This window comes from Euphorbia lathyris, chromosome 5 (assembly GCF_963576675.1).
Source record: "Euphorbia lathyris chromosome 5, ddEupLath1.1, whole genome shotgun sequence".
Classification (NCBI taxonomy): domain Eukaryota; kingdom Viridiplantae; phylum Streptophyta; class Magnoliopsida; order Malpighiales; family Euphorbiaceae; genus Euphorbia; species Euphorbia lathyris.
Window position 1 is genome coordinate 41,378,971 of NC_088914.1, and position 25,765 is coordinate 41,404,735.

The window sequence follows — 25,765 nt, forward strand, 5'->3', positions numbered from 1 at the left end:
AATTTTAGACATAAATAAAAGGAGTAACGCTTTATAATTTTAGCTGAATTTATAGCTAATAAAAAAATTTATATGATAATAAAATAAATAATAGGGTTGAAATAAAAAATGAGACACTGAAACTATGAAAATGGAAATAATTAGAGACCTCAAAATATATATATATATATAAAGATAAAATTGACTTGTTCTTTTGTTTGTATAAAAGAAAACCAAAAATAGTGAATGGTATTTGGAAAGTGTATTAGTAAAGTGTGAAGTGAAAGTAGATAATGATCTAATGGAGGAAAATGAGTAAATCTGAAACGTAATCTAAAACATAATTTAAGAAGTAAAAAAAACTAGTGTGTTGGTCATCTTCCTAAACTAGTCAGTCTCAAAGCTCCCTTTTTTATTGCCGAGTCCACTGCACCGTTTAAAGAAGATTGAAACAAATTCTCTTTCTCTCTCATAAATTCTTCGATTTATGGCCAAAGGAAGAAGTAGAATCTCCATTGATTCAGATCTCATTTCCACTGCTTGTCATAATTTCTATATGATTAAACCACCTACTGTTCTCAATTCTTTTCCTGAACCTGAACCTGATCCCGATCCTGATCCAATGGATTCTACAACTTCCCCTACTTGTGCTTCCACTCCTACTCCTACTAATAATTCTACTTCCACCTCTTCCTCTCTTCCTTTCCCTCTCAATTTCACCTCTCTTCATCACGATTCTTCTTCTCAACGCACCGAGATGGATTTTTTCCCCCGAAACATTGATCAAGATCTTAAGCCTCTCAATTCCTCTTTTGATTCTAAACTCATTAAATCTCCTCTTTTGGATTTTGACGTTAACGTATGTCACCTTTTCTTTTACTACTCTTTTATTTTTTAATTATTATTATTATTATTTAATTGCATCATTTTCTTGGGACAGACTGGTTTGAATCTTCTTACTACAAACACCAGTAGTGATCAATCCATGGTGGATGATGGAATTTCTTCAAATATGGAAGATAAACGAGCTAAATCGGAGGTATATTTATATTTATTTAGATTTGATTTGATTTGATTTGTGGTGTATTAATTAATATTATTGAATTTAGCTGGGGGTTTTGCAAGCTGATCTAGAGCGAACGAAAATGGAGAATCTGAAATTAAGAGACCTTTTAAGTGAGGTTACAAGCAATTATCACGCATTACAGATGCACTTAATGGCAGTTGCGCAGGATCAGCAAAAGAGTCAAGGAGGAGAGGATAATAATAATAAACTTGAAGAATTAGATAATAAAAAGAAATTACAAAATGATATGGTTCCTAGACAGTTCATGGATCTTGGTCTAGCTGGTGATACTGGTGAGCTTTCTCCCTCTTCATCGGAAGCACCGGTGAATATTATTATTAATGAAGAAGAAGAAAATAATAAGAAAGGAAGTAAAGGAATAGAAAGAGAGGAGAGTCCAGATCAAGAATCACAAGGTTGGGGTACTAATAAGATTGCTAGATTCAATTCTTCTTCTTCTTCTTCTTCTTCTAAAACTAATGTTGATCAGACTGAGGCTACCATTAGAAAGGCTCGTGTCTCTGTCAGAGCTAGATCAGAAGCTCCCATGGTATGTACTAGTTTTTGAGTACGTAATTTAATCATTTTCTGTCATGATTAATTAAGATCTTGTTTGTTAGATTACCGATGGATGTCAATGGCGGAAGTATGGACAGAAGATGGCAAAAGGAAATCCGTGTCCTCGAGCTTATTATAGGTGCACCATGGCTGCTGGTTGCCCAGTTAGAAAACAGGTAACATGTTGTTATCAAAAAAACATGGTGCAATTTTAATTAATTTGATTGTGAGAATGTTGAACATTACATTAGGTACAAAGATGTGCAGAAGATAGAACAATCCTGATAACAACATATGAGGGTAATCACAACCACCCATTGCCGCCGGCAGCCATGGCAATGGCTTCAACAACATCATCGGCGGCAAGAATGTTACTGTCAGGATCAATGTCAAGTGCTGATGGAATAATGAATCCAAATTTCTTGACAAGAACTCTATTACCATGTTCATCTAGCATGGCAACAATTTCAGCATCAGCACCATTTCCTACTGTTACATTGGACTTAACACAAAATCCAAACCCATTACAACAACAACTCCAGAGACAGCCAACTCAGTTTCAACTTCCATTAATTCCTCAAAATAATAATCCACAAGCTGCTGCTGCTGCATCATTGCTTCCTCAGATATTTGGACAAGCACTTTATAACCAATCCAAGTTTTCAGGTCTGCAAATGTCTCAAGATGATAAATTAGGACAGCAGAATTCATTGGCTGACACTGTTACTGCAGCAACTGCAGCCATAGCAGCTGATCCTAACTTCACTGCTGCTTTGGCAGCTGCAATTACTTCAATAATTGGTGCTGGTACTCAACCACCCAATGCCACCAACTCTACTTTTCAATCAAATTAATTTTTTCAAAATATATACATACATGTTCATATTCATATTCATTTTGTTTGTTATTTTGGAATAAATCTATATGTCAAAGAAAGAAAAGAAAGAAAAAGCTCAAGAATCATGGTCCCGATTGTTTTGAATTTTTATGCCTGCCTCATTTGTCAATAAAAATGAAAGATTGAAACAAAAATCGTTGGAGTTACGTGTATTATATGGCACTAAGAAACAAGTCAAGAAAACCGTCTTAAAATAAATAATACAAGTGTTGAATTGGTTTGACACGCAAAGACTTTTGGTATTAAAACCCCAGTTGGTCTTGGTGGTAATAAGGTAGATAGAGTTGCCTTAGACAAATTACGTCCCTACAACTCTTTCTTTCCATGCAACCTGCAATTCTAATGGTCCGTGGTGGAGGAAACTAAAAAGAGCAGGAGATCTAATACACAAAACACATCCTACAAAGGGATTGTGATTAAATCCCGACCAGGATTATCTCATAGATATAGAAAAACAAACACAAAATGGATATCTTCCCATGAGTAGTAAGGAACTTATTGCCCTTACAAAATGTCTCATCTTCAAGTATCATGTGTACTTGTTCGGAGACTTTATGTATAAAAAATACTCGTTAGTCAGCCTCGTTCCGACTTGAGCCCGATGTAACAATTAATGCCGGATGGGTTGGACCTGTTAGAGATAATATTTTGTATTATCTTTAGGATAATTATCTTTACACTCATAGAATTATTCCTGTATTAATATTCTAGTAGTGTGATAGGATTATACTTACTATCAACAGAAGTATATTAGGAATATAACTCCTGTAATATATATACGATTTATCAAGGAAACCCTAATTAAGGGAAATCATTCAACCACAATTACTCTCTCTCTCTCAGAGATTAATATAAGATATATGGTTGGGCCTTAACTACAAGCTCGTAGTTAAGGCTCAATCATATATCTTATATTAATCTCTGACAGGACCTACACAATGTATTTATATACTAAGTTCGGTTAGGCTCGTGTAAAGTTTTGTGGAACTTATTTTCTTACTGATTCTCCAAACAATGGGCGTAACCTATAATATATAAACAGAATACAATTAACTCTTCCTTATACAACAATAACTTTACAAAAAGGAAGAAACATAAATAAGGAAGAAAACTAAGTAAAGAAGGAAAGCAAAATAATTAGCCAAAAGAAGGAAAGTTAATCAATTAGATTTAGCCTAAAGAAGGAAAGTCAATCAATTAGATTTAGCTTAAATCCGGAGCATGAAGATTCTGAATGCCCGACTTGCGATAGGAGAAAACAAATTGAGATTTGTCAAGTTCTTTGGTCAAAATACCTGCAAGCTGAACATTAGTCTGAATATGAGATATCGTAATGGTGCCATCTTGTAAAGCATCACGAACAAAGTGGCAGTCCATTTCGATGTGATTCATTCGTTCATGAAACACTAGATTCGCCGCTATATGAAGAGCAGTCTGACTATCACAAAATAACTACAGGGGATACACATGCTTGATCCCAAAATAGGTCAATAAAGACACATGAGATGAGCCTAAGGAAACAAATAACATTTCAACAATTTACGAGTTCAAGGACAACTTTTCCAATTGTTATCACAAAAATCGTATAGTTGAAAATTATTCTTCCTGCACGACAAAATCCTTTGACCATGACAGCCATTTAGGTACCGCAAAACTCTGAAAGTTTCATCCCAATGTTCAACACATGGATCACCTATAAACTGATATGAACTGCATAACACAATTCAGGATGCGTAATGCTCAAGTAAATCAGACGACCAACAAGTCGCCTATACTCTGCACTTAATGAAGTTTCAGTCTCAATTGTCGCTGTGCCCTTAACCTGGACACCTTCCTCTTTCATAGCTTGTTGAAGCTCACCCTTAATGAGATTCAGCATTTCCTCTTTCAAAGAAAGATCCTTCGGATTTTGCTTTGTAGGCTCAAAATTACGAGGTTCATGAGATTTAAATTCCCTAGGAGAATCATAACGATCATATCTTCTTCTCTTCGGGGATTTTGGGTTTCTTCCCCTAACCGAAGGTCGAGGCCTAACTGGAGAAGGTGAATATCTCTTATATTGAGGGTTATAAGACCTTTCCCTCGACCTTCCCCTTCTCCTCTCTGGCTGAGACTCTACCGAACGATCCTTCTTCCTAGGACACGTCTGTATAGTGTCATGTCATGTAGGACACACGCCAGAACTTCCTCCTTCCTCATTCCTACCTCCCCTTCTTCCTTCCAATAATTCCAAACGCACCACCTCCATTTGAGAGGCGTGCTCAGCCCTTAAAATATTCATAGATTCTTGAACATAACTCATGTCGTATATTAATTGTTTTGTCAAATAATCCATGAAGCAACGTTGTTTATGCTCTAATGAGCCTAGAGAAGCCTCAATTTGCTGATCGAGACCTTGCGTGACAAAGAGAAGGGGAATAGGTTGATTACGAGAGTCCAGTAAGCCACGAGTTGCTGTAGTTGAAGAGCTGGAAATGTCTTTCATTCTTTGATTGGGTGGATTTGGAGAATGGACAATTAGTTGAACAATTGGTGGAGTAACTTGCTGAAAAGAGGCTCTAATGTGGGATGAACCACAGATGACTGAACATAAACCATTTTTTATGTAATAAGATCCACGATCACCACACCAAAATGTGATCGTACTTCTATATTTTGACTTCTTTATCAAAGCGTCGATCACCTGAAAACACAACAGTCAGAAAAGGGGTCGGAGACCGGCGAACCCTCTCTGATGATAAAGTCAATTGATAAACTAGGGAATATCAAAGACTAATGAGAATATATTTCAATGATTAGAAATGAGTTACCTTGATTCTGGGAGCACCTCTACTATTTATAGATAACTAAAGTGATATCTCGGACACGTGGCAGCTTATGATAGGCCGGTGGACCCTATCTTTGCATGTCATTATGTTTATGAGAATGAGGAGAGTGTATTTGGAATCCAGCGCTTTGATTGGTCCACGTGTCTTCCAAGATACCTTTTAAGAAGTTGCCTTCGGCAACATGAAGATGGTCGAACGATTGCCTTCGATCCAAACTTATGCAATAATTATAACTCTTCATTTCTCTTTTTATTGGCCAGAGTTCATCTAAGCTTCAAGAAATTAATGAGAGACATGGAATGAGACATATAAGCAGGGACATTAGATTTTCTTCCTTAAATCATGATTGTTTTTTTCCGTAGGTATATGAAATGCTGTCTTGGACTACGTTTGTTGGAAAAAGATGTTTAGTTGAATTCTAATTAGGGGACTCAAGATGTTATATATATATTTTTATACAAGTTACCTATTTGTAGTTAGTTTTGTAGACTATAAATGTTACAGATTTTTGGTATATACTGGTTTATGTTCATATGTAGATTACAATTTTGTAAATACAGATAGTAGATTATAAATGTTAGAATTTTGAGATTGTATGCTCTTGTTATACAAATACAGGTTGGTGCATAGGAAAAAGCAAATTATAGTAAGATTTTAAAGAAAAAGAAAAAGTGAACATGGGGAAGAAATGAGAGTAGAATCATGAACCTTTGTAAAAGAAGAGGAATTGACATAATCCATCTAGATTGGTATGACATCAAAATAAGGCAAGCAACAATAACAAATATAAAAGCAATTTATGGTTGACTATTGAATTGAAATGCCAAAATCTGAATGTTCATAGGAACAAGTAATTGAAGGACACATGGACCCCTAACCAACTTTAATTTTGAACAAAATCCCACACCACACCAACTCAATTTCACTTAAACTCTACCTCTACGTGTCTAATTTTCATTTGGCCACCTCATCCAACCCAAAAGCTGTCAACTCCCACCAGAAATTTAACACGTTCTCTTCTCTCTCTACTTCTTCCGTTAAAGGAATTCTCATTTTTTGACAAATACTCAACTAGAATCCCACCTTATATATAAACTTTAGTAGTAACATAAACCAAATATTTTCTCTCTTTTACTTCACCAATATAATATATATGAACAGTTGGACCAGAGGCCGCACTTTAGGCCACCGTCTCTCTTGCCGCATCTCTCACCTCCGGCGATCTTTTCGCTGTGAAGTCGGCCCAGCTTGACCAATCCCATTTCTTGCAAAGAGAAGAGATAATTATTTCTTCTATATCCTCTCCTCATATACTTGGCTACAGAGGATTTGAAATTACTAAGGAGAACAACAAGCTCATCTACAATCTTTTCTTGGAGTACATCTCCGGCGGAACACTTAGTGATTTGATTCTGTCTCACGGCGGGCGGCTTCATGAATCGGTCATCGGATTCTACACTTGTCAAATTGTTGAAGCTCTTGATTACCTGCATTCTAATGGACTGGTTCATTGCGACATCAAAGGTAGGAATATCTTAGTGGGAGAAAGTGGCGCCAAAATTGCCGATTTCGGGTGTGCGAAGAGAATTGAGGAAACGGCAATTGGAGGTGGCGCGTGGGGAAGAACAGGGGTGTAGTAGTGATATATGGGCTTTGGGTTGCACAATTGTGGAAATGGCTAGTGGTTGTGCACCTTGGTCGAGTAGTCTTTTTTACAGAATTGGATTCTCGGATGATTTCCCAAAATTTCTATGAGAGGAAGCCAAGGATTTTTTGGACAAGTGTTTAAGGAGGAATCCAAGAGAAAGATGGACAGCTAAACAACTTCTCAATCACTCCTTTTTGGGAAATTCGTATTCTCCAACAAGGCTTTTGGAATTCTGTGGATGATAATTTGATGAATTCAATTTCATCATCAGGAAGTGAGAGAATAAGAGGCTTGTGCTTAAATTCATGTGGGCCCAGTTGGGATTTGGATGAGAACTGGATTACACTTAGGTGTCAGCACTTGTAAATATACTTTTCTACTTAAAGATTACTTGTTAATTGGATTTCCTTTTTACTCCTAAACTCTTTTTTTCTTTTCACTTTCACAAAATTACTTCTAAACCCTTATCCGTATTTTTTTTTCATAAATCCTTTCTATTTGGCAAGTTGCTTAACTATAGTGGAACAACAGAATCCCGACACTATTGCCCACTTCTAGATCTGTCCAGGTAGCCCCCTCATCTGTCCAAGTTCGTGTCCATTGGATTAAAATTGGACAATAAAATTTGATGTTTAGGTCCAATACGGTTTAGGTCCGTTAAAACTCATTTATTTTTTGGTTGAATTTTGGATTATTAGAAATAGTACGGATCAGCCAATCCCAACCCATCTACAACAAACAACAACAACAATAACAAAACTTTAATCCCGAAATAATTCGGGATCGGCTAACATGAACCATACTATAAAACCGTGCAATCAAGTCGTGTCAGTGACATAAATTCTCTCCCTCCACTCTGTCATATCCACTACCATATTCTCCTCAATCCCTAATAAACGCATATCACTCTTGATCACTCTCCTCCAAGTTTGCTTAGGTCTTCCTCAACCACTCAGCACTACATCCTTTTGCCACTTTTCAGTCCTCCTAACCGGCGCATCAAGCGCTCTTCGTCTTAGATGGCCAAACCACCTTAGTCGGTTTCCCTCATTTTATTCTCAATAGATGTAACTCATACTTTTGTCCTAATTATTTCATTAGTCACTCGATCCTTTCCCGTATGACCACACATCCATCTCAATATACGCATCTCCGCCACCGACATCTTATGAATGTGACCGTGTTTCACTGCCCAACACTCTGTATCATATAACAATGCTGGTCTGATTGTCGTGCGGTAAATTTTTCCCTTCAATCTATTAGGCATGTCAGGGTCACAAAAGAAACCCGTATCACTCTTCCACTTCGCCCAACCAGATTTAATCCTATGAGCAACATCTCCATCTACTTCTCTATTCGTTTTGGATAATAGATCCTAAATACCGGAAGCAATCCGAGGCCTAAACAACTCTCCCATCTAGGGTGATTGTCCCTGCCTTCCTGCTCCTATCGTCGCTAAACTTGCACTCCAAATATTCTGTCTTACTTCGGCTCAACTTAAAGCCTCTAGATTCTAAATTTTGTCTTCATAGTTCCAACTTCCTCTCCACACCTTCTTTCGTCTCATCAACCAACACAATATCATCTGCAAACAACATGCACCATTGCATACCATCTTGAAGTGAACTCGTTAGTTCATCTATAACGATGACAAAAAGAAATGGGCTTAGTGCGGAGCCTTGTGCACTTCAATCGTAATAGGGAACTCTTCAGTCTTTCCAAAACTGGTATGTACACTCGTGCATGCTCCCTCATACATGTCTTTTATGATGTCAATATATTTTCGCGAAATGTCTTTCCTTATTAAGGCCCACCAAAGTACTTCCCCTGGTACCTTATCATATGCCTTCTCCAAGTCAATGAAAACCGTATGCAAATCTTTCTTCTTATTTCGATAGTGCTCCATTAATTGTCTCATTAGGTGGATGGCTTCCATAGTTGATCTTCCCGGCATAAAGCCAAACTGGTTTTCCGAGATCTTCACCGTCCTCCTTAGCCTTTGTTTGATCACTCGCTCCCAAAGTTTCATAGTGTGACTCATTAATTTGATTCCTCGATAGTTGGCACAATCTTGGACATCGTCTTTGTTCTTATACAAATGGATTAGGATACTTTTCCTCCATTCTGATGGCATCTTTTTGTTTCTCCAAATTTTGTTGAAGAACGTCATCAACCATTCGATTCCTCTCTATCCCAAACATCTCCAAATCTCAATAGGGATGTCATCAGGTCCTACTGCTTTCTTCAATCTCATCTTATTTAATGCCATTTTGATTTCACACTTTTGAATTCTCCGCATGCAGTCACGATTTATCATATCGTGAGGGATACTTATATCTCCAACATCTTCTCCGCGATCTCCATTAAATAAGTCATCAAAATAGGACCTCCATCGTTCCTTGACATTCTTATCTCCAACTAGGACTTTTTGGTCCACATCCTTCACACATTTAACTTTTCCGAGATCTCGTGTCTTCCTATCTCTCATGCGAGCAATTTTATATATGTCTTTTTCCCCTTCCTTCGTATCCAACCTTGTATATAGATCTCGATTCACCTTTGCTCTAGCCTCTCGTATGGTCTTCTTTACTTCCCTTTTAGCCTCTTTGTACTTTTCGTAGTTCGCATCACTCCTGCATTTCCCCAATATTTTATAGGATTCTTGCTTACTCTTTACTGCTTGTCATACTTCTTCTGTCCACCAAGATCTGTCCTTATCCAGTGGCATGCTACCTTTAGATTCCCCTAGAACTTCCTTCGCTACTTCCCTTATACTATGCTCCATCTTAGTCCATATCGAATCTATATCTAGATCCATATTATAAGTCCAAATATCTTTTTTGTCCATCTCATCCACAAATTTTTGTTGATTCTTCCCTTGCAGTTTCCACCACTTAATCTTAGTCTCCACTTGTGGTGTTCATTTTCTTATACATCTCCTACTTCGAAAATCAAGCACCACTACTCTATGTTGGGTTGTCGTACTCTCACCAGGGATCACCTTACAATAAATATAACTCTTTCTCCAAGCACTCCTTACTAGGAAGAAGTCAATTTGGCTCGCATTACCGCCACTCCGATAAGTCACTAAGTGGGATGTTCTTTTCATAAACCATGTGTTCATGATACTCAAGTCATAGGCTGATACGAATTCCAAAATATCATTTCCTGCTTTATTTTTATCTCCAAAATCATACCCTCCATGAACACTCTCAAACCCCTCTCGCCTAGAACCCACATGTCCATTGAGATCACCACCCAATACCATCTTTTCATCCATAGGAACCTGTTGCACCACTTCCTCCAAGTCCTCCCAAAAATCTTATCTTATAGAGACATCTAATCCTATTTGTGGCGCATATGCACTTATGACATTCATAACCTCATCCCTTATCACGAGCTTAACACTCATAATTCTATCGCTCTTTCTAGATACCGCTACTACATCATCAATATACTTCCGATCAATAAGAATACCTACCCCATTTCTACCCTTATCCTTTCCTGAGTACCAAAACTTATAACCCGAAGGACATATCTATTGAAACACATTTCCACAATGATTTTGATTTGACAAAATTATTCAAATTAGAATTAAATATCCATGACATAATATTCCAACACATTAAATTTAAATGCTTTGATTTATTTGTTACTAATGTGTTTATTCAAATGTTGAGTATTTAATTCACAAGTATTAAGAGACATTCAGACCAAGGCCCAAAGCCCATGAGAAAGTGTCAAAGCCCAAGTCAACAGATCCAAGCTTATGGATCAACTCAGCTCAGCAAGAAGAAGGATCCAGAAGCCTTGCTAATTGTTTCACGATGAAGCTGCTGAGTCGAACGGATAGAAAACAAGGCAGAAGTTGACCTCAACAACTTAGAGACAAAGCCAATCCATTTTGGGAAAAGGTCAGACGCCCTAGAAAGCTGTCGAGAAGACTTTACCATAAATGGAGAGACAATCTGACGCTTACTGACCAAAAACATCTGATCAACACAGAAAATGCGACGTTCTTATTGGCCGAAGACACTGAGCACTGAGGAGCGAAAGCGACAGTGAAGCTGTTTCCCTCCAACGGTTATTTCGAAATTCGAAATTAAATGAGGTTCAAATGTCACTATAAATAGGCCTCTCATTTGCTTCACTCAATGCAGATCTTCATCAAGTTGAAACGCTGACCAAATTGCTATCTGAAGTTCTGCGCCAAAGCAAAGCAAAGAAATCTTACATTCACTCTTATTTTGTGTAAAAGACTAGATTGTAAATCATCTAAAGTTTTTTGTGTATTTAGAACAACATCTTTATCAATTCTAAAGATTGTAAGGAGATACTTAGTTGCTCGGTTATAGCACTCAATGGTAGAATAGTATTGAGTATAGGATATAAAGGAAGGTACTCTATATACTCGCTGACTATTGTAAGAGGTTTGTGCTCTAGCTGAAAGAGCTCAGTAGTGGATTAAAGCTCAGAAGGATTCCGGGGACTGGACATAGGCAGGAGGCCGAACTAGGATAAATCTACTGAGTAACATTTTGTAACTCTTAACTCCTTATATGCTTGCTTTGTACCGTGCCTAGTAAAACGCTAAAACTAATATACATTGAGTTGTGTGTTTTTGAGTACTGAGTTCAGGAATAGACTCTAGCGTTATTTCCTAACTCAATGTTAGAAGCAAACTAAAGCTGCCTCTGACCTTACTCAGCATCATTGTGCTAAACAACTAAGTGAAAAATCTTAAGTATAAAAAGAAAGTCAGCCTTAAAGGAGAAATTTTTTAAATAGTTCCTTAACCCCCTGGAACTAATTCTCACATTACACAAGACCAACAAGTGGTATCAGAGCTAGTAGCTCAACGCACAAGATAAAACTATCTTGAGCTGATCCCTGTTATGGCTGCAAACAACACTCGTTTTCATCCTGGAAATGAAACAACTCAGATACTACCTGAGGGTTTATCTATCACTAGACCTCCACTGTTCTTCGGGTCAAACTATACCTTTTGGAAGAACAGGATGAAAAATTTCATTCAGGCAACAAACATGAGTGCATAGCAATAGTTCAAGGCCCGTTTGTTCCCTATGAAACTGTTGACAACGTAAGAGTTGTCAAGGATAGGCAAAGTGGACTGAGGTTGACCTTAAGAAACTGCAAAACCAAGCCTCGGCTATAAACATGCTTCACTGTGGGCTAGGTGCTGCAGAGTATAATAAGATTTCAGGTTCTGAGTCAGCACAAGAAATCTGGAAGAAGCTCGAGGTCACATACGAAGGAACCAGCAAGGTCAAAGAATTAAAGGTGAACCAACATATAAGGTTGTATGAGCTGTTCGAGATGAATGACGGTGAAAGCATCTCTGAGATGAACTCAAGATTCACCAACATTATAAACGAGCTCAAGAGACTTGGAAAGAATTTCTCTGAAGAGAAGTAAGTCAAGAAGATACTGAGGAGCCTACCGAAGAGCTGGCAAGCCAAGAAGACTGTTGTTGAAGAAGCTCAAGATCTGACCACCTATAAGTATGATGAGCTTATTGGATCTCTACTGACTCACGAGATCTCAATGAAGAACTTTAAGGTCAAGGAAAAATAAGAAGACAAAAAGCAAAAGTCTCTTATCATGAAGGCAGACTCCACTGACAACAGCTCGTCAGATGATGAGGAAATGGCCATGTTCACCAGGAAAATAAAAAGGTTGTTCCGGAAGAATGATAAATATGGAAAGAAGCCATACCAGAAGTATGACAAGTACAAAGCTGAGTACAACGACAACAAAGTCAAAAAGGAGAGCTCAAAGCCGATCACTTGCTTTGAATGTCATCAACCTGGCCATATCAAACTGCCCTACTCTCAAGAAAGATAAAAAGAATGGCAGGAAGGCAATGGTGGCTACCTGGAATGACAGTGACGAGTCATCGTCCTCTGAAGCTGGTGCTATTGAGTTAGCAAACATCTGCTATAGTATTTTTTGATGTGTTCTACTTTTTATTTCATTCACTACTTTACGATTTTATTGGATTATATTATTTTCTGACGAAAGCATATCATCGTTTATCAATCTACAAATTATGAATCGAAGAGTAAAACACTGAAATGGTTTCCCCATTTATTCAACCGTCAAGTATTTATATACAATAAATACTAGTTCCGAATTATGAACAAGAGGAAGATGGGCTATTGTATGTTGGAGTTTAGTGTCCTAAAGACAATTGTTTTAGGATATAAATATTAATGAATAAATTGTTTATTTAGTCATTTGTTTAATCAGATATATAGTATTAAAATGTAACTATATATAAAGGCACAAATCTTTCATAAAGAAAGTAACCCTAAGTTTATTTAAGTAGTTATAAAGTGTTCATACAAGCATAAGTGAGACTATACTTTATAATAGACCAATAGACTTAAAATCAACCCAAGTCAAGTAATATGTTATAGGGGTTGGCATATTACTGTTGAGACTTGCATGTAACAGTGTTTTCTGTCGAGACAGAAAGCTGATCTCACAAGCTTTAGATATTTAGATATCTAGACAGTTACATGGATCCGGTGAAGGAGTTCATTAGGATTGGGACCCTACTTGAGATAACAGCATGGATTAATTTATCTAAAAGTGTCAACTGTTCATCTCATTGGTATTAGTAGGTATAACTAATCCTCAGACTCAAACATTCATTAATTAATGATTCTGGATTATGGAGTTTGATACTTTGATTCTGTGCGAGCACGATCCAACAGGTGAGAGCCTGGGGTGTGTGAGAGCAGGGTTGGGTATCACACAAAGTAATTGTAGAATAGTTAATGTCAGATTGAGCATTCGTCACTCCCGATAAGTGGGAGATATATCCAAATGGCCGCTTGTGGTGAATTGACTGAAATCCTTGCAAGGTGATAGAGTTAAAAGTAGAAATGAACATTTCACTTAACTTATCTTTCAGAGTGAATTCAATCTGTACAAGTAAAACCGGACTCTTCGTTATATGTAACCTTGACACGTTCCATGGTTATAAGGAATTGACCGACAGGATATAGTTGATGAAGGATCGCATTATATTGTACCTAATACAGAAAGGTTAACGTTAGTTATCAACCTGACTTCTTAATTGCTCTGGGGGAATATCATAGGTTCTGCTTATAACAGCTCGTGACGGTATTCCGTTATATATATGTTGGAATTAATCGTGATGAATAATTTCAAAGGATATATACGACTAGTGGCAATAAAGAACCTAATGGGTCGCATATAGGACTTGGAATCAGAGGACGAAAATGTAATTAGTGAGACACTATATATATGGGCCGAAATTTGTAGATTAATTAGGGATAAATTAATTTGATTAATAATTATAATTTGATTATGGTTATGAATTAAATTAAAGGATTATCTGATAATATTAATTAGAAGTTTTTATGTGATTGAAATTCTAATTAATTATCCCTAACATTAATTAATTATTAATTTGATTAATAATAATTATCTAGATATAATTAGTTATTATTTAGATAATAGTAAAGTGTTTATTTAATTATCTAATTAGGATTCCTATTCCAAATAAGATTCCAATTATTTAATTACCTAACACAACTGGGATTAGGGTTTTGAGAAGTCTATAAATAGACTCTCTAACCCCATAATTCGACTAACACTAAATAGAAGGGCTAGAGGAATCGTTCCGCAACCGTCTCGGCTAATTACAATCTTTCTTACTCTCTCTTTGATCTCTTATCGATTTCTGTTAGAGGCAATCATTGCGATTGCTATTATTAAGGTTGATTACTGATTAGTTATCTTTTTCTGTGTTGTTTCTTTTGTTGTTCGTGATACACGGATTAAGAGTTGTGGGCACTTCGTTTGCAACCGTAGATAGTTCTTCACCGAAGGTATTACTTTATATCCCTCTTTATATGAAATAACAATTAACAGATCTTGGAAAAGGGAAATAGATAAAATAGATAAAATTTTATTATTCCGCTGCGCCTAGACTTGTCTATTTTTCTTCATTGGTATCAGAGCCTATGTTAATCTGTTATTTCATATATGTAAACAAAATGGTTTTTCAATCAGATTGTAGATTTATTGTTAGGTTAATTAATAAATTTGAGTTAGCTAATTAATCTAAAGATAAATGGAGTTTTTAATTTGATTGAAAATATTTAAACGGTTAAGATGAGATTAATATGTTTTATGATTCGATTAATTAACAAAGGGTTTGTAGAATTAAACAGTTGATTAAAATGATGGTTATATATGAGATATATGTGTTTTGTGGATTAAGGGTTTAACCGTTTGAATTGTTAAAAGAGTTAATTGGATTAATCTTTGAAAAATTTGATTTTGTTAACGATTTAAGTGAAATGGTTAGAATCGATTAATTATTGATATATATCAGAAAAGGTTATATATATCTATACTATATATAATTACGGAAGCAGATAGAAATGAGAAGAAGTGTTTTAGAGGTCTTTTTGATGAGTTGTCAATGTAGTAAAAAATCAGATTAAAAATATTTAATTAATTAAAAATAAATATTTAATTAATTAAAAATAACAAATTTATATTTATAATATATTAAATAATTATTAGTCTATTAATTAAAATAATAAAATAAAGCAAAAGTTACGGGAAGATGAAAAAACACAAAGCAAAGGAAATCCAAAAGTCACAAATAAACTTCTATATAAAGCATGATAGATAGTATTCCACCATTATATTCATTGGTCACGATAGATAGTATTATATTTCTGAAGGTAAATATTCGATTTTTTTTCATATGTTGTAGTTATTTTGTTCTCATTTATGTTGTTGTTTTATTTTTATTAAACAATAGTTGTTATAGTTTCATCTTTCAGATTCATTTCTGTTGTTACCTAGGTTCTATACCTTTCGCTATCTTATCCATGTTTTCTTTTTTATTTGTCTTTTTTTTCCAAACTGATAGCTTCAATTGAAGAAATCCGACAGAAATAGAAGATGCATGAACAACTAAAACCGGAAAACACAAAAGTATCAAAAATTACAAGAAATTCTTATGTTTCTCAAGGTAATTATTCGATTTTTTTTTCATATGTTATTTTTGTTCTCAATTGTGTTGTTGTTTTCTTTTTATTAAACAATAGTTGTTATAGTTTCATTTTTCAGAGATGAAATTCCATTTCTGTCGTTACCCAGGTTCCATACCTCTCGCTACCTTATTCATGTTTTCTTTTTTATTTGTCTTTTTTTTTCAAAATGACTAAAATAAAGATTTTTTAAATTTGTATTCTTTTTTAGTATATGTTGCTAGGTGTTATCGTTTTGATTGCTAACTCTTAACTAAAATTTAGATTTTCGGCTTTATATGAACTCAATTTTTGGCTTTTTCAATTGTGCTGTTGTTTTATTTTTATTAAACAATTGTTGTTATAGTTTCATCTTTCAGAGATGAAATTCCATTTCTGTCGTTATCCAGATTCCATACCTCTCGCTACCTTATCCATGTTTTCTTCTTTATTTATTTATTTTTCAAAATGACTAAAATAAAGATTTTGTATATTTGCATTCTTTTTTAGTATATGTTCCTAGATGTTATCGTTTTGATTGTTAACTCTAAGTAAAATTTAGATTTTCGGCTTTTTATGAACTCAATTTTTAGTTTTAATTGAAGTTAGATTAATTTTTCTAATTCAGAACATGTTGAAATCCACTCATTTTTTTAGTTTGAGTTTAGCTAATTGATATAGATTGTATTTTTTATTTTTATGTATTTTGGTACAAATAGATATAAAGTTTCACATGATAGTTGTTCATTGAAGTTTGAAACATATTAAATAAAATATTAAAGAAATATTGGAATATTATACTTACAATGGAGTTTATTTCAATATAAATTATGTTATATTATTATTATTATTATTATTATTAAGAAGTTATTTTTTCCTAATTTTCTAGACAAGGAGATTGTAAGCGTCTAATAAGCTTGATAAGATGTTTATTCTTGAAGAATGTGGATTATGCTAAATACAAATTCAAAATCAAGGTAAATAAAAATAAATTTTGATGCTCAAAATCCTAAAAATGTACATTAATTATGGATATTGAGATAATTATTTTTGCAACATTGGCTTATATAATTTTTAACTATTATATTATGGTTCGTACAAAATTGTTAGTATTTCAAGAGTTTTTAACAGATGAAAATGAAATATGATCATAGGACAAATTATTGAAAAATATTAATTAAGAAAATATTATTATTTGAATCTCTTCAAATTCTCAAATGTTGAGCATAATGATTCTAATTAATATAATTAATTTCACATATTAATTATAAAACGTTTTTTTTTTGTATTGAGTGGTTACAATTGCGATTTAGGGCCTGTTTGTTTTACCTACTGTTTGCTGTTTGCTGTTGGAAAAAGCTGCTTTTCCAAAAAGCAGAGATTCTCTGCTTTTGTAAAAGGTTGTTTTTCACGTGTAAAATGCAAACGGTCACTAACCAAACACTTAATGTTTCTTTTCAACTGTAAAAGGCAAACAAGATGAGTCTAACCAAACACCTAAAACTCTGCCTTTTAAAATGAAAAAGCAAACAGGAGGTGAAAAGTAGGTAAACAAACACCCTCTTAATTCTATTTAACTAAAATTAATTTATGGACTTAATACTTCATTAAGAAAAAATAAAATGTTTAATTAATGGGCAAAAAATATTTTCACTCTCCTCTTTATACGCTTATGTCTCGACATTCTCTCTTATTTTCAAAAAAAAAAAAAACCCGAGAGGAAGATGGCTCTCTCCTAATTATCTTTTTTGTCCCTTCATTTTATTCAATTCTTTTATTTGTTTTTCTTACTTAAAAAATTCAAGAAGATATAATTATTAGAAAATATTAATGAAGTCAAATAAGTGATATCTGCGAGTATGACTGATATTCTATATAGTGAAAGAATAAAGAACAAATTGATCGAATGTCTTGATGAGATATTACGAGATAAAAATAGGAGAAATCATCATCTTAAACTGATTCAATTAGATATATTGGGTTATTGTAGCAGAATGAATAATTGAATTCGAATACTTGGTGATCATGAAATTCCATCAACCAAAATAATTATCATCAAGATGAATTTGTGACTAATTCTTACGAATTTTATTTTTTTTTATATGTAACATATTGAATTGATAAAGTTTCTTCATATGCAACATTAGAAAAGTATTGATTGTAATAGTTTATAGAATAATATATTGATGTTGCTTCCATTTTAACATAGATTGTAATTCTTTTGTATCGTAGATATAATATTTAATTTTAGTTGTAGTTTAATTCAATTTTTGTTTAACCTATATTGTAATTCTTTTGTATCGTAAATATAATATTTAATTTTAATTATAGTTTAATTCAATTTTTAGTTTTTTTTTATTATATTCTAATATATTTCTTAATTAATCTGTTATTTTATTATTATTATTTCACAGAATATTTGTAATATGAAAATGTATTAAAATTTCTAAAAAGTACAAATCATTGAATTTTGTAAAAATAAATAAATCATTCATCTTTAGTTAAAATTCTATAAAAAAAGTAGTCAATTATTTTTAAAATTAATTTAATTTGAATTATCATTAAAACATATATATTAATTTCAAATATACATAATATAAATTTTTTCCATAGCATGATATAAAATTATTTAAAGTAAATATATTAATTTATTTATTTATCTAAATTATATAAAAGTTTCATACCCCGTGCATCGCACGGGTTTTCGACTAGTATATATAAATAAAATAGTTTTATGAATATATATATATATATTAAAGTTTTGGTGCCTTCTATGGTTACTTTGTTTTTGATAAAGTACCATTACTTTGTGTAGTTTCACCATTAGATGATGAATTATAAAATTAATCCAATGGTGAAAACACACAAAGTAAGGCTTACTTTGTAAAAAACAAAGTAAGCATAGCCTTTACCTAAAGTTTTAGTTTTAAAATTAAAATTAATAAAAAAAAATTGAGTGTTGCGCAAGACAGCAGCTATTGCTGCTGTTTGCGCAGCCTTGCGCATGTTGCTGCCAAAGGCAGCAACATCTCCCTCCGTCGTGGATGCGATCCGCGAGGGGACGAACCCCGTTTTCGTCCCCGTAACATTTATTTTTTGTTTTAATTTTTCCAAATACTTTGTTTTCTGAAAACTAAAATTAATATATAGAATTAATTAATCCACATGATTTGATCGTTGTCCATTTTAAATTGTATAGATTAAATTGAGTTGTCTAATTAAAGATATTATGATACGTTTAATTAGACGAACTATTTCATTGATACAAAATTAAAATTTAGGAACAACGAATCAGCCTATATAAGTTTATTGATATATAATTGTTATAATTAATAAAAGTATATGGTAATTATATGTGTTTTAATTTGATTTTGCAAACTGTTTTGTGCTTAATAAATATACTTGATATACTAGTTAAACACAGTAACAGTTTCGGTAAAATAGTTAAACACAATAATTTAATAATTTCTCGTCTTAAAAGTTTTGTGTTTTGGAATTGATTTTGCAAAGTTATTTGATGTTTAATTTTTTGTATGAGATACGGTTGAATTAAACATGGTAAATAATTTTGGTAAAATAATTGAACACAAATAATTGATATTTTGTATAGTTATATTTTGAAAAGTCTAATTAAGTCTATGTTTGATATATTTTAATTAGAATAAAATATAAATGATACAAAATTTAATTAAAGGTTAATTTGATAGAAAAGTTAAGTAAAGGACTAAATTGATAATAAAATTAATTTAAGGGTTAATTTGATTAACTAAAATATTACATAAATAGTTTATGTAATCAACCAATTAAGTTTATTTAATTGAGTCTTTTCATGTTTGGAGTTATGGACATATTTGGACCTTTTATAATTGTTATTTAGTCTTTTGGTATTTTTGGAAATAGGACCTGCGAGTCCTGCCTTATCTACTCTCCATTGTATTTCTCTTCTCACCTAAATCCCTTCAAATTAGTTGAAGTATTCTAAAGTAGTATAGAAATTAAATATTGTTGTAAATCAAGGCGCCAAGGAAAAGACGAAGAACTTGAAGGAGAAATATGTAATAGTTAGTGTTTTCCTAGGGTTGACCTTTTATTCTGTTTATGACTCGACGGAATAATTTAGATAATATGTCCATAACCGCCAATGTAAATTGTATGTGTCTGATGTATGCTAAAACAAATCAAGACTAGGTTAGATTATGAGACTTAAAATAAAATCCCTCACTAATTAAAAGTTAAGTAAATAAGCAAGTTATTAAAATCGCTCCCTAATATTATAATTCAGTCGGCAGTACTGGGGGCCTTTGGGTTGTTCAGCAAACTCAAGCTCAGAGTCCTATGGTAACACCTGAATTATCGAAAATCATTTTCACGAATATGGGGTAATACTTAAATTGGGTTAGAATAATTGGATGAGCAAACTCATGTTGTTCTAACCTAATGGGCAATATGGTTGGGATTGATAAACAAAACATATCAGTTACTAATGTGGTTAGTAACCCAATAACCTAGGAATCACATGGTTGATGTGATTGATTGCATGAATCTATCTAATGAATGAAACTAGCTTGTTGAGCAAACTCAAGGTGAAATTTCAGGAGTTAGGATTCTAGCTCACTAAGGGATTTGTGAAATTCTTCGAATTAATATTGAGGGTTATTAATTTGGTAAAATAGTGGGAGCAATTAAAAAAACGTAAAAGACCAACGTATTTAAATTGTAAATGAATTAAGCAAATGAATAACATCCGTCACTCTATCTCACTCTCAAGTAAATACTCTAAATCATCATATCTAAAATGGATCTACGTAATATTTTAACCGATAACAAATTGAATAGTTCAAGATTCACCAACTATTTTGGCAAACTCAAAATTGTTTTGAGGATTCGAAATGATTGGGTATGTATTAAGATACACTGATACCCATCATCAAAATTGTTTTGAAGTTCGAAAATGTTGGGTATGTATTAAGATACGTCAATACCCAATGTCCTTGTTGATGATGCTCCTGTTAAGAGGATTGATGTTTACCGAAAGCACCAATCAGATGACGAATGTACAAAATGTATCATACTTGCAGTTATGGCACTAGAGCTACAAAAGCAACATAAGAACATGGATACGTATTCCATGGTTATACACTTGGAAGAGGTGTTTTAAGAAACATACTCAAATGCAGATGCTATGAGATAGCGACGAATGTTTCGCTCCAAGATGCAAGAAGGTTCTTCTGTTGTGGCACTTTGTGTCAAGATGATTGTCTACATCACCAAAGCTTTCTAGTATTAGATTTGTGATGGATAATGAATTAAGTGTCTACTTAGTTTTACAATCCCTCCTAGAGATTTATTCATAAGTTCATCTCGAACTGTCAGATGAATAAAATAAGAAACCTCTCTAGAAGAGCTCTTGAATATGCTCAAGTCAATTGAGCCCAAATCTTAAAAAAGTGATGTCAGCACTGGTTATTGATGGATCTCACTAGAGAAAGGGAAGTTTCCCAATTCTAAAGATTCCAAGAAGAACAAATGCATTAAACCCAAGTCAATAAAAGCAAGAAGGGAATTCCACCAATATGGTAAAGAAGGGAATTGGAAGAGGAACTGTAAGAAGTACTTAGACTCTCTCTAGAAGAAGGGTCATGATGGTGCTTTTACTTTTAGAACTAAAGGATAGACAATTCAACTTACTTGTGATAGTCACCTAGGCCATGTAAGCAAGAAACACATGTCTAAGCTGCATCAAGATGGGCTTATAGACTTGGTTGATTTTGAATCAATGGGCACATGTAAGTCTTGTTTAAAGGAAAGATGACAAAGACACCCTTTAGCAATAAAGGAGAATGTGTATCAGACACTCTAAGACTAGTACATTCAGATGTATGTAGTCATACGTCAAACACAAGCAAGAGAAAGGTTCAATCATTTTATTAGCTTTATAAGATGATCATACCAGATATTGATTCATCTACTTGATGAGGCATGAGTCAGAAGCTTTTGAGAAAGTTCAAATGCTTCAAGAATGAAGTAAGAAAAACAAACAAGAAAGAATATTATAGTGCTTCGATTAGATCGTCGTGGAGAATATCTTTCTAATGATTTTTCTGAATTATCTAAATTGAATATAGGATTTGCTCATAATGGACTCCTCCGTATACACCCCGATGTATCTGAAAGGAGAAATTGTACTCTATTGGATATAGTACGATCCATGATAAGCACAACCTCTCTTCCAAAGATGTTCTAAGGCTATGCCCTAGAAACCGCCTTATTTACCTTGAACCAAGTATCCACAAAACCGCCAAGTTCTATTCCATTTGAATTGTTCATTAGAAAGGAAACCGAGTTTCTCTTTCATGAGAATTTAGGGGTGTTCAGCACATGTTAAATACATAGCATCAGATTAAGTTAGACCCTAAATCTGATAAATCTTTCTTCATTGGAATTCCAAAAAGAAACAGTAGGATATTACTTTTATCATTCGGATGATCTAAAGTAATAGTATCCAAACACTGTATTTCTAGAGAAAGAGTTTCTTCTAGAAACACAAGTAGAAAGCGTGATTGAACTTGAAGAAGTTCAAGAAGAAGGATTAGCTGACATAGCGGAAGCGATGGTGGAACCCGAATCTGTCTCACAAGATGAGACACTGGTGACATTACTAACTCATAAGTATGGTCGAGTCCATCAAATCCCAAAGAGATTTGGATTTCTAGTGGGAGACGACGAAGAGGCTCACGTGTTAGACGATGAACCTACGACTTATAAGAAGGGTCTTGTAAACCTATACATGTAAGCTAGTGGGAGCTCGTATGAGCCTTTACATGTAAACTAGTGGGAACTTGGTCGTTTACTTAGTATTATACATCGATGATATTTTACTAATGGGAACGACGTAGCTATACTGCAATCGGTGAAAATTTTGGTTATCAGATAAAATTCTCCATAATAGACTTAGGAGAAGCAGCTTACATCTTAAGGATTAAGATATATGGAGATAGATTGAGAAGATTGCTTGACCCCTCCTAGTCTAAACACGTTGACAAAGTGCTCAAAGCGTTTTGCACTAGACCTAACATCACTTTTGCTTTAAGCATGACAAAGTCGATTATAGGTCAGTCCGAGTGATGGTCACTAGATTGTTGTCAAGAACATTCTTAAGTACTTAAAATGACTGAAGATATGTTCCGGGTATATGGAGATGAAATTTGAAAGTTGGAGACTTTCAGATATAAGTCATCAAACAGATAAAGATGATCTTACGGAATACAAGTTTATTCTGAAAGAGGTACGATTAGCTGGAATAGTTCCGAGCAGGAAATCGTGACCGAGCCAGTAAATTAAATCAGAGTATACACCATAAGAGATGTGTCACACCTAATCTCTCCTCTATATATATATATATATATATATAGTATGATAAAGATCGACCATATACAAGGTATTGGGATGTTCCAAGCATTTTTTATTTTTGAAGTCTAGACCGAAAATTTGGTCTTTTATTGGAAAAAAGGTGTGCTTGTTCACTTCCTAACGTTTTTACTTGATTTTTAGAAGGTGAATGCCATAGACAAGAAAAATGCTAAAACAAACTTAATGAAATTTTGCAAAAAATTTGGGTGAGAAAAAAAAATCAAAAATACAAAAATTGAGGCTCAACTGGGCTTTCCTAGAGGAGATGAAAAATAGAAAAATAAGATAAAAATGGTTTACTCATCGTTTACTGTTTCAAATCAAGGCATGTAGACTTAACTCGGTATTTAGTGCAAAATCTATAACTTCTCACAAGTCAAAGAGCACACAAAAATTGTCAAAGAAAAGCCTTTTTGATGTTTGCTCTTAGGCTCAAATATAGCTCACAATTCGTTGGGTTAAATTTTATGCTATTGGTTTTTCCAATTTCAAGTCTAAAAACCACATGTCTTAAATTCTTAACTTGTCATACCAAGGGAATGAAATTAGCATTTTAATTTTTTTTATCTTAAATTAGCATTTTATTTAAAGTAGGGTCTAAGTGCAAACTGTAGTTTATGCTTTTACAGATACAAGTATTGTGTCTTACATTTAAACTAGCTAGCATGCAATATTTAAGTTCGACCCTCGATTCTTAGAGACAAATAACAAAGTTTAGCTTTGGAGGAAGAGTGTAATTCTGGGATTTATTGACAAATATGAAACAAAAATAGGGAAATAATACATATGCATGGGGATACCAAAGCATTTGTAATTGAAAACTAAGAACAAAAATAGGGAAATCATACATATGCATGGGGAAACCATACATATGTAATTAAAAACAAAAATTAGACAAAAATTAAAACTAGACATGACGCAACAAAAATTATAAAAAATTATTTTTGTGAGTTTTTCTATCCCTCATCCTAACACTTAAAACTTGCAATAAGTCCCAACATTGCAATTAAAACTTAAAGTGCGAAATGTAAAGAGTTAGGGTGAAGAAAACAACTCACTGATCAGTCGAGGGCTAGGGCCCCTGCAAGTCATGACAATGGCAGTAATCTTCTACCACGTGCTTGAGTCCAGAGATGCACTGATCCATAGTGCGGACCAACTCCTATATGGTGAAATCCAGATTTCTCATCTCAATCATCATAGCATTCATGTACTACAATTGGTCCTGAACCAATGGTCCATCCTCACCTTCATTTTCATCCTGGTGCCCTTCTTCCTTTTCTTCTACTTCATCTTCCTCCAACTGTTGTGGTGGGTTCCGGGCCAACTTTCGGGGCTAACTGTTTTCTCCGGCCTCCATTTTCTTAGAATTCTCTAAAACATTTTTAAAAGTAGACTTTCCAAGAAAGTCCTTATTCATAACAGCAGGTGGGTGTGGGCCACTCTCCTCAAAACATGGAGTTGTGAAATAGTTTTTTACAAAAAATTTCACCAAGTAGCCCAACCCAATGTGTTTGCGTTTTTTACTTATCATTTCATTAAAACAAGTAAAAATCGCATCCACATTGTCATTTTTTAAGTTCTTGGAAACACAACACAATATAAAAACCTCTGTTTCATTGACTTTATTGCTTTCCTTTTTCCCAAGAAAGTTGAAAGCAATGAACTTATGGATTAAATTAAGCATTGGGTCTTGCAGGGACCCGTGACTAGCATTATTGGCATTGAAGTCATCACGCCATATGAGCTCAAGCCATGCTTTCTTAGGACCCATTTTATCATGCCAGTTAAGCCTAACCCCACTATCATTTTCTACCTGTTATCCATCTTTCACTCATGTGATTGAAAAAATGACCCTTTAAACTAAATGAATAAGTTGAGCCATTTACTGATTTATCCCTCTTTAGAGTACTTAGGAATTCTAGAGTAATGCTATTATAAGCAGTTACTTGGTGGCTAAGGATGCGTCTAATAGCCTTGTCTACTCATAAGGTACTTAAATAAGCTAAATCAAATACATGCATTTGGGCATGGGTTAAAGAAGAAAAATATTTAAACATGTGCCCTCATCTTCACAAGTCAAATTTAAGGGAGTTCTAAATCTAGTTGTCAACGAATGGATAAAATCTACCTCTTTTTCCATATTACCTTTTTCATCAACAACTTGCTTGCCTTTTCCCTTGGAGGCTCCTGATTTCCTGCCCATTGAAGCTTTTTACTACAAAAATGGAAGAAAAACACAAATTGAAGATGAAAAAAAGTTAGGGTTATGCTAAAACCAAATTAAAGAGCATAAATTGAAAAATAGAGGTTAGATTTACAAAGAAATAACAAAGA

The 25,765-nt window shown here is 33.9% G+C and overlaps 2 protein-coding genes across 2 annotated transcripts; both read left to right on the forward strand.

Annotated features, from left to right (window-relative positions):
• The first annotated feature begins 344 nt into the window (after positions 1-344).
• LOC136231099 (probable WRKY transcription factor 31) lies at positions 345-2,585 on the forward strand. The gene is made up of 5 exons (XM_066020364.1): positions 345-838; positions 920-1,018; positions 1,089-1,595; positions 1,666-1,779; positions 1,855-2,585. Exons 1-5 carry the CDS (start codon positions 467-469, stop codon positions 2,455-2,457), a joined length of 1,695 nt encoding a protein of 564 aa, XP_065876436.1. The 5' UTR covers positions 345-466; the 3' UTR covers positions 2,458-2,585.
• Positions 2,586-6,467: 3,882 nt separating this feature from the next.
• LOC136230025 (mitogen-activated protein kinase kinase kinase 18) lies at positions 6,468-7,431 on the forward strand. Its single transcript, XM_066018950.1, is given in 4 exon segments — positions 6,468-6,514; positions 6,516-6,932; positions 6,934-7,182; positions 7,184-7,431. Coding segments are annotated over 4 exon segments (858 nt in total). The 5' UTR covers positions 6,468-6,482; the 3' UTR covers positions 7,344-7,431.
• Positions 7,432-25,765: the final 18,334 nt, after the last annotated feature.

Coding starts and splice junctions, on each gene's coding strand:
- LOC136231099 (XM_066020364.1), top strand. CDS start 467: ATGGCCAAAGGAAGAAGTAGAATCTCCATTGATTCAGATCTCATTTCC. Junction 1,019..1,088: donor ATAAACGAGCTAAATCGGAG/GTATATTTATAT, acceptor TATTGAATTTAG/CTGGGGGTTTTGCAAGCTGA. Junction 1,780..1,854: donor GTTGCCCAGTTAGAAAACAG/GTAACATGTTGT, acceptor ACATTACATTAG/GTACAAAGATGTGCAGAAGA.